Source organism: Myxine glutinosa, chromosome 1 (assembly GCF_964187855.1).
Source record: "Myxine glutinosa chromosome 1, kmMyxGlut1.1, whole genome shotgun sequence".
NCBI lineage: Eukaryota > Metazoa > Chordata > Myxini > Myxiniformes > Myxinidae > Myxine > Myxine glutinosa.
In genome coordinates, this window is record NC_136261.1 from 70,583,027 (window position 1) to 70,593,001 (window position 9,975).

Consider the following 9,975-nt stretch of genomic DNA (forward strand, 5'->3'; position numbering starts at 1 on the left):
CATGACCATTTAGGCTCATTCATAAACTAAATCGAACCCCCTAACTTGACGAGGCCGCAACGCACAGATCGAGTCCCATCACCGTGCTTGCTGCACAAACTGGAAGTACCAAGATTCACCTGCCATGCAAACACCTTGTCTCTGCCCTGCTCAACACTATTCAGGACGTTTGCAGCCAGGAATATTAATTTTAACCCAAGGAGCACACCGACCCTCTGAACCAACGTTAACGTCAATTGCATAAATTAGGCCAACACATCCCTCCCAACTAGGAATCGTCTAAATGGCGCACTATATATACATATATACATATACACACAACTGTCCTATGTGGGGAAATGACTCGTCCAGACCAGGAATCGAACCCAGATCTGGGTGACCCTGACTGAGCATGTAATTTTCCCACACACAGAATTGCCACTCTCTTTCCGTCACTGCTTCCGGGGCATTCACTGCCAACCATAGGAGCACCAATGGTCTGCTCACGATAGTTCAGATGGCGGAGCACTGGTACAGTTCGTCAGAGGACCTGGGTTCGATTCCTGGTTCGTAATTTTCCCAAATATGAACTTAATTAGTCATAATCCTGTTCATATAATATATACTAGCGTGACTCGGCGTGCCTCATCACACGTCGTTTCTGAGGGACAGGCATATTTGACCATTTCGATGTCTTTTGGGTCTTCATTGTGTTTTGGGTCTTCAGGGCCATTTACGTCGTCAGGGTCTTTTGGATCCTCTGGGCCTTTAGGGGTAAATTGGGGTATTTGGGGTATTTTGGTTCTTCGGGGTATCATGGTGCAGGTGTGTTCTTGAAGAGTGCCGATCTTGTTTTAATTTGTTTCATTAACTTCATGACGAAACCACATCTGATGATTCCATTATATTCAAATAAACACTTTGATGAACAAAGCTCAATTTTTTAAATGAAGTAATCTTAAATAATAACTCACAATGTTTTCTTGTGTTTTCAGGTGTTGAACACACACGAGCTGTGGAAGAGAAATCCGTGTTTGGAGTTGAGGGTGACGCGGTGACGCTGCCATGTTTGTTCAACAGATCATTGTGGAGAGAAGGGGCTCGGGTGGAATGGGATTGGAAGAAGAGGTTCAGGGGAATCATCATGAGAATCATCATGGGAATCATCAGGGGAATCATCATGTCCCAAGACTTCCCGGATGAAGGGTTCACTCCGGGTGGATTTTATGATAATCTGAACATTACCGGCCATGGAGTCAAAGAAGGAGATTTTTCTCTCCTTATCTCACCTGTACGTTCTTATAATTCTGGAACATTCACCTGTTACCACGTTAATAATTCCACGAACAAACGAACCAAACTCGCTGCGGTAAAACTCGTTACTGCTGCAGGTGAATATTTATCATTATCTTCATTAATAAATACAATCATTCAATAAACACATGTGATTAATATAAATTAACGAAGTAATTAGTTACAATATAATGTTTGTTATTCACAGTGACGAGCCGGAACAACCCGGTCGAGGAAGGTCGTGAAAACACCTTGAGGTGCCCGATCTATGGTGCTGATGGTGACGTGGAGTGGATGAGGGGGGACCTGTCGGTAGGAAAGGGACAGGTAATGAAAGTTTCACAAATGGGGATCACTGATGGGGGTAAATGGACCTGCGTCGTCTCCACAATGAACAAAACTCGTCTCACCATCAATCACTTTATCGACGTCTATAAACGTGAGATAATTATTTAATTATTGTCTTATTATATAATTTATCTTTAGTTTCACTTTTATTCACATTTGTTATTCAACATTAAACATTCAATTCCTCGTGTTATTAAACATCCCATTCCCTCTCTTACAGGAGGATCACGTGATGGTGTAAAGAGAAGTATTTATATAACTCCAGTTAACAGTAACATCACCTTACCAGGTGTGAATCGTAACAGCACTCGATGGTATAAAGTGAATGAATCAAAATCTCTGATGAAGGATCGAGATGAACAAACAAATGGGAAATTCACAATCACCGAGGATTTCTCACTTAGAATCTCCGATGTTCGTCCCGAGGACACCGGACATTACGAGTGTCGATTTAATCGGGATATTTATTATATATCGATCATCATCATCGTCACAGGTAAGCTGCTCCACCTGGAGTTATTGTAACAGAAACATGATGAGTTTCAAATAGGTTTTTATTGTAAAAATAAACAATAACATCTTTACTTTCACCTCCAGCCCGAGTAACCCCCAAGAACGAAGTTTCATCTTTCATCATCCGACCTTTCACATCCTGTACCTGGTGTAACGTTCGGGTGGCGCCATGAAACATCTGATCGTGACGTCACAAACCAGTCCAGTTTCACTTTCACATTTGTTCCTGAAGATGCAGGAAAATGGATGTGTGTTCTGTATGGAGAATCAGGAAGAGTTATCACAACAATCTCACAAACAATTACAGAAGGTACGTTTTGCACCTTTTGGACACGTGACTCGTCTCATCATTATCGTAACATTTAATCTATTATATTGAGGAGATTAACAATAAAGCTATTTGATCGATGTGATTAAATATTGTTAAATAATGTAAAACATAAACTGGATCCACAATGCGGGGAGGGTACAGGTAAACCACTGTGGCAAGTCTGCTCTCAACATCAAATTTGTGACGTGTACCTCTGTGCTGTGGTTACAAAATCACTTTCACCTTGGGACATTAGTTGTGGAATGGTCTGCCCTTTTCGAGAGTAATCCTAAAAACGAAGATCCAGGAATATCTTTTCTTGCTTTACAATTGAACAATTATTTAAATGTTTTATTACTCAGGTAGAACTAGAAAAACTGTTTCCCCTAATTTTGACTTCATGTGTGTATCTCCAGGGGGTGCGTTCCGCTAGCAAGCAGCTTGCTTGATTCAAAGTGCTCAATGAAGCACTTCAACGAAACGGAGTGCTCGGCACCGCTTAACAAAATGGCGGTCTCCATGTAAACAATGCTGTCGGAGTCCTCAAACAAATTCTGTCTGTCGCGTCGTTTTGAGTTTTGCTCGAACCTTTTATGACAACTTCCCCAAACGAATGTATTGTGTCCGTGGTGGATACAGAGTACAAGGAAGAGTGAAAGAAGGACAAATAAATGGGGAGTCAGAAGGGGAAACCCCTTAACATTATTATCGATACATCCCATCGTTGTGCATTTCGGGGAGCAGGATTGCAAGTTTGTAGATCTTGAAAAATTAGGATGAGAAGTAGAAGTTACAATAAAATTATGAAATTCACATTTCAAAAATACTAGTGAAGATACCATCTGTGTGTGTGGAGTTTGCGCGAACAGACATTCTGATAAATGTGCAGTCTCTGGACTGTAAATTGCAACAAGAATCTTCTGATGTTTGTGTGGTGTGTTCAAAGGTGTGTACGGGGTGTGAAAGTCTTAAAGAGACACAATCATGATGATTTTAGAAGAAATGTGTTTATGAAGAAAAAAAACAAAAAAACCCCAAAATAAATTTTGGAGGGCAATAAGTAAGCTGGATAACACTGAACTCAATCTCTCCTTATTTTCATTCCAAATATTATTCATTCGAATCACTAATTAATAGCCGGCCAAGCCGGTGTTATGAATGAACGCGTACATATTATGTTGAAAAGCCAGATTTTGCTGGATCCCTTGAGAATTTCGAACCTTTGACGCACAAAATCGCTCCATGGAGGCCGCCATCTTGCGGATGCGGAAGTATGCATAAACAATTGCGGAAAAGTTCAATAGGAGTTTGTTTCACCCGTCTTTGTATGATTCACAATCTTATGCACCTCTAATTTGTAATTAAAATACTTTAAGACCAACTGCGTTCCCCGGGCCCGCACGGGCCCTTGGTTATCTTCAACGAAAATCGTCACCAAACACCGGAACCAATGAGATTCGAGCATTTGAAAAAATATTTCAAAAACCAAATCTCTCCATTGAGGCCGCCATCTTGCCGATGCGGAATTATGCATAAAGATTTGAGAAAAAGTTCAATAGGAGTTTGTTTCACCTGTCTTTTTCTGATTCACAATCTTATGCAGCTCTAATTTGTAATTAAAATACTTTAAGACCAACCTCGTTCCCCGGGCCCACAAGGGCCCTTGGTTATCTTCAACGAAAATCATCACCAAACACCGGAACCAATGAGATTCGAGCATTTGAAAAAATATTTCAAAAACCAAATCGCTCCATGGAGGCCGCCATCTTGCGGATGCGGAAGTATGCATAAAGATTTGAGAAAAAGTTCAATAGGAGTTTGTTTCACCTGTCTTTTTCTGATTCACAATCTTATGCACCTCTAATTTGTAATTAAAATACTTTAAGACCAACCTCGTTCCCCGGGCCCACACGGGCCCTTGGTTATCTTCAACGAAAATCGTCACCAAACACCGGAACCAATGAGATTCGAGCATTTGAAAAAATATTTCAAAAAAGCTTATTACCGGTACCGCGTTTCGGAGGCTGAAAACGGCGTCAAATATTCAAAAATTGACGAAGAATTATTTTTTAGAAATCTCGCGGCCGTAGGGGATAGTTTTTCACGGCCAGAAATATCCGAAGTTGAGACGGAATTCACCGAATTAATCAAGAAGGAAATTTTATAAACTTTAATCTCATCCAGAATGCAAATGGTGTCATTTTGAACTAGGTACGGTACCTACGACACCTACCTACTACCAACTACCTAACCTACTGATGCCATAGTGATGGGTAAAATAGTGGCAAGAGGCTTTGGCTTCGCCGGCTCATTGCGGCTTTGCAGTAGGGTACTGGTACTACAGCATTAATATAACAAAATACAATGTTAAAAACACTCGTGATGTAAACGAATATTGACTGCAATCTTTCCTGATGACCAATACACACGAATCTACCAGCGAAAAAGGGCGTATTTGAAATATTTTGTACAAATCGAAATTCAAAATCATCATTGAATTGAGAGATTGATGAAAGCTCCTACCCACCTTCATATAATACCTCTGTTGTACTCACTGAATAGTACGTGGAGTAGTGTGCACATCATAGTTTGGCAGGAGATTAAAAAAATTAAAATGAAGTGATTTCTTCACAAAATGACCTTGACCTTTCCCTGAATCATGTGACCTTGACCTCGAAATCGTTTTGAAAACCTCTGAAATCGATTCAGCACCTCAGAAAACCATAATATCCACACCAACGTCATCATATTCGGCTCATTAGTTACTGACATGAAACTTAGCGTTTTCACGGATGCGGATGGCAGCCATCTTGGAAATATACTAATTAGGACCCCGTGGGACATTTTTATCCCGCTGGTAACATCAAAATCCTTGAAGTGGATATCCTAGGGGTGCTAAAAATCATTTTGGAATTTAGTTTTAGGGGTGGGGGGTGCATGTGAACCTCTATCTCCTCCTCAACGATTACTAGTGGACTTTCCCGACACAACTAGCGACATTGAGGAAGTCACACAGTATTGAAGGAGCTGTGCTCCAACTCGAATCGAAAGAATGGACGCGACAAAAAGCTGGAATTCGTCCGAGTTTCTTTATTGCATCAAATCAACTCGGATAAACTGAAAAGCCCGTTTATCGGGCAGCATTATATACAAGCACTCGAATATCTCATGCCGGAGCGTTTGCCCTTAAAAGGCGCGACTGGGCGTGTCCAGGAGACCTGGGCGAGTCTGGACATGCCCGGGAACGGCGAGACTGGGCGTCGCCGGACGGGCCAGGCGTGCCTGGACATGCCCGGGAACGGCGAGACTGGGCGTCTCCGGACGGGCCGGGCGTGCCTGGACATGCCCGGGAACGGCGAGACTGGGTGTCGCCGGACGGGCCAGGCGTGCCTGGACATGCCCGGGAACGGCGAGACTGGGTGTCGCCGGACGGGCCAGGCGTGCCTGGACATGCCCGGGAACGGCGAGACTGGGCGTCTCCGGACGGGCCGGGCATGCCTGGACATGCCCGGGAACGGCGAGACTGGGCGTCTCCGGACGGGCCGGGCGAGCCCGGGAAAGGCGAGTCCGGGCATGCCCGGGAAAGGCGAGACTGAGCGTCTCCGGGCGGTCTGGGCGAGCCCGGCACAGCGATCGCTCCGTGGTTGCGTCCTCGGCAGGTGTAAGGCGATTGTGTATGTTCAGCGGCAACCGCTACAGTATAATATTATTGATAGAAGAGTTCAAATAGAATGTCTCACTTGTCTTTGTATTTGAGCATTATGTGTCCGAACCGGAGAGGGCCGTGATGTGGGCAATGTGTAGGATTTGTGGCTGAAAAGTGTCAAACTTTGTAATTGAGTTTTGAGTGTAAAGTAAAAATTGAGTGTAAAAGGACAAACAAAAACATGAATCTTTCTTTGAAGTTATTTATTGTTGAAAAGAACAACGATTCTTCCCCTCCGCCCTCATTGGAAACCCCCACGATCCAGAATCGGAGGATGTAAGACCAAGTGATCCTGGGGAACATCAAGTGGAAGATTTGTATAGGAAATCAGAGCAATCGGTTGGGAAATAAGGAAAGAGGCGACATCCGAAGTTTCAGGGGGTAACCCCCCCCCCCCCCCCCCGGGAGCCCCCATGATCTGAAATGGATCTGATATTTTGAGCCACGACACCTCCCATCCACCCCCATCCCCTTTGCACTCACCATCCATCCACCACCTCCAATCCATCTACCAGGGAAGTTCTCGGTTCTGCAGGTTGTATTATCTGACCTTAATATGCGCAAAGATGAAATTTCTTGTGCACATCTTTGTTTTTACCTCCGCGACCGAGGGTGGGTGGAGCTTATATTTTCACTCCTGTCTGTTTAGTTCTTTGTCTGTTTGTTTATGAACAAGTTATTTCAAAAAGTTGTGGACGGATTCGGACGAAACTTGGTGGAGAGGGCGGGTTTGTGATGAGGAAGAATTAGTTCAATTTTGGTGAAGATTTGAATCTGGATCTTGATGCGAGTATTTTTAATTTTTAAATGAATGTTGTTTTAAAATATGATTTTATATAAATATAATGCACATTATACAGTTATAGATTGGAGATTGTGTTTCTATTCCCTGGTGTTTTGTTCCACAGATCAAGGCATTCAGGATTGTATGATATTCATTTGGATATTCATTGCATATGTGCTGCTGTTGGCCATTGTTTCATCACTCTTGATTTGGCACCTGCTCAAGAAAGAAAGGTAGGAACGAATCCTTGTACATGATATGGACTTTGACTGGATAACTAGTTTAAACACTTTTAATGGATATTTCCTTCACTCTTCGCCGAGGACACTGTGGGATGTTTAACGTTCACCAACTAATGCCAGCACACTGGATGCCAGTTTCACATGTATACGAGGGATGGCACACACATTGATGAATCACACGACCTGTGAAGCACCAGGACGATGGTTTATAGTTGGGTCGGGATTCGAACCCAGGCTGCTAAGCTTAGAGACGAGTGTGCGTACCTCCAGGTCATCCTGCCAGCCGTTTAAATGAAATATTACACCTTCAGTATTTTGTGAGATGGGAATATAATAACACACACCAGGTTATATATCATATGTTTATTGGTCAATATAAACCAGGCCTAACACGATCCGACTTGTGTTGTTTTGTTCAACAGGAAAGAACCAGAGGAAGTCGAGGAATAAATAGATGAAATGAAACACACAACATGACATGTGAAAGTTTAAAATGACCGGATTCGTACCTGATGATGATTTTATGCAGCCCAGGAACACGTGCTCCGCTCACCTGCTGTCGCTCCATCAACCAATTTAACTTCGTTATTGAAATATTTCTAGAACATGATGAAGTTCATAGTCCTGAGCTGAGGCACAAGGACCATCCCATCCCGTGTTTACTAACTCGTTTCTGATACACCTTCCAAGGTGTTTTGCTACTGAATAGTTGATACCTGCCTATGTCTGTCATGTAATGTGATGTCGAGTAAAGATTGAGCTTTGGAATTTTGTGCAACCAATGATGAAAGCTTTGCTTGAATAATCTAATCAATATAAAGATATAACATATTATTTTTCATTTTCAAACTTCTTCCTCTGGTCTCGCTCTCTGTGGTTTCTCAGCCCTCGACCTTCCCAAGTAATTCCAGGATTCACGAGTTCTTCCATTACCTGTTCATGGTTCAAGTCCCAAAATCAAGTCTTGGGGCACACATCCACGTTTTTGTTCCTTTTCCCCCCAAACTCCTATTTCTGCAATTGTCTTCCTGAGACTGTTCCATTGTACCTTTCTTTTCTTTCCAGGATTCCATCCACACAGTGCACCACCATATCATGTCATTCTCCATTGACCTTACAGAACAAACAGTGTACATCATCTGTTACTTGCAGCTTACACTGTTTTTTTTGTTTTTTTTGTTTTTTCTCTCTCTCTCTCTCTTTCTCTTTCTCTTTCTTTCTTTCTTTTTCTATTTCCCTTACTTTATGTCTGCATGTGGTCCAACTGTTTGTTCATTGTCAGTTTATGTCTGTCAGGTTGATTTTCCAAGAGGCAATTTGTGTAAAATGGCATTTTAACATCACACTGATAAACAGCTTGTTGAAACCTTTTGAAAAATAAATTCTTTTTTATGTTGAGCGTTGTCATCTTGAAACACATGGATGAGGATGTGACACGTGTTAAAATGTCTGTGATTAACAATGTGTAACGCTGTATAATGGACCAATCACCAGCGATTTGATTCGTGGAAATAAAAGAGGTAGATCACATTTCGTGCATCGCGAGGAACCTCCAGTACGAGTTCTTCGAGCAAACATGGAGACTGTAAATCATAAACCTGAACCCTCTTTCCATATATTGAAGAAGATCATGTACGATCGATTGTTGCACATTTATTGACTCTGCAGATACAACAACAACAACAACAACAACAACATGCATTTTAAAGGCCATTTTCCCTACTAGTGCGGGGGTTAGCCTTGCGGTCCCCATGACAATATTCTCCATTTTGCCCTATTTTCTGCATCTCTCCTTGTTAACCCCCTTGCCCGCATTTCTTCTTCCACCATCTTTAGCCAAGTCTTTCTCGGTCTTCCCCGTCCTCTACTTCCTTCTACATTCATTTCCATCACTCTTCTCAACCAGTCACTTTCATCCTTCCTCAACACGTGACCAAACCATCTCAACCTGTTCCTCTTCACAGCATCAATCACAGGCTCTATTCCCATCATCTTTCGCAATTCATCATTTGTCTTCCTCTCTCTCAACGATACTCCGCACATCCGTCGAACCATTCGAATTTCCACCCTTTCCAACCTTCGTTGCTGCTCTACGTTCATTACCCATGTCTCGCTCCCATAAATCATAACATTTCTCACACATGCAGCATACACCTTTCCCTTCAGCGTCAACGACATTCCCCTCATCATCAGCACGCCACTCAGTTCCCGAAACTTCTTCCATGCACATCTCACTCGAGCAACCGTTGCCGAGTCTGATCCACCTTCTCCATTCAGCATGTCTCCAAGGTAGCAAAATGTTTTCACACCTTCCAGCTTCACGCCGTCTCCAAGATCCAACTCAACATTTCCTCCATCTGCAGCTCCCTCTGTGCACACCTTACACTTGAATGTAGCTGCCACACTGGTTAATGACCCTCTCAGACCACTACATTTTTGATGAACCCACTCAGCGCACATTGTACATTGAATGGAGTTCACTCCGACACCCTTCCTACACACAGCACAGGGCCACTTCCCAGTTCTTTCCACCTTACCACATGCTTTACCACTTGCCATCACCTTCGTCTTTCCGATATTCACCTTCAGACCTTTTGTCTCCAAACATTCCTCCCACTTGTTCATCTTTTCCTTCAGTCTATCCATACTTTCCGCAATCAACACCAGATCATCTGCATACAACAACTCCCACGGTAAACCCTCCTTTATGTTCTGAGCCAGCACCTCCATCACAGCTACAAATAGTAGTGGACTTAGTACCGACCCCTGATGCACTCCCACCTTCACCTCAAACTCACCA

At 42.9% G+C, this 9,975-nt stretch overlaps 1 protein-coding gene across 1 annotated transcript in view; it reads left to right on the top strand.

Moving 5' to 3' along the window:
- LOC137419186 (fasciclin-2-like) overlaps positions 1–8,571 on the top strand; it is a 13,514-nt gene extending 4,943 nt beyond the window's left edge. The window contains exons 2-7 of the mRNA XM_078772822.1: positions 975–1,370; positions 1,481–1,711; positions 1,841–2,116; positions 2,218–2,443; positions 7,058–7,166; positions 7,598–8,571. Of these exons, the coding sequence (XP_078628948.1) occupies positions 975–1,370; positions 1,481–1,711; positions 1,841–2,116; positions 2,218–2,306 (992 nt within the window). The 3' untranslated portion in view covers positions 2,307–2,443; positions 7,058–7,166; positions 7,598–8,571. The remainder of the gene's footprint in view (positions 1–974; positions 1,371–1,480; positions 1,712–1,840; positions 2,117–2,217; positions 2,444–7,057; positions 7,167–7,597) is intronic.
- Positions 8,572–9,975: the final 1,404 nt, after the last annotated feature.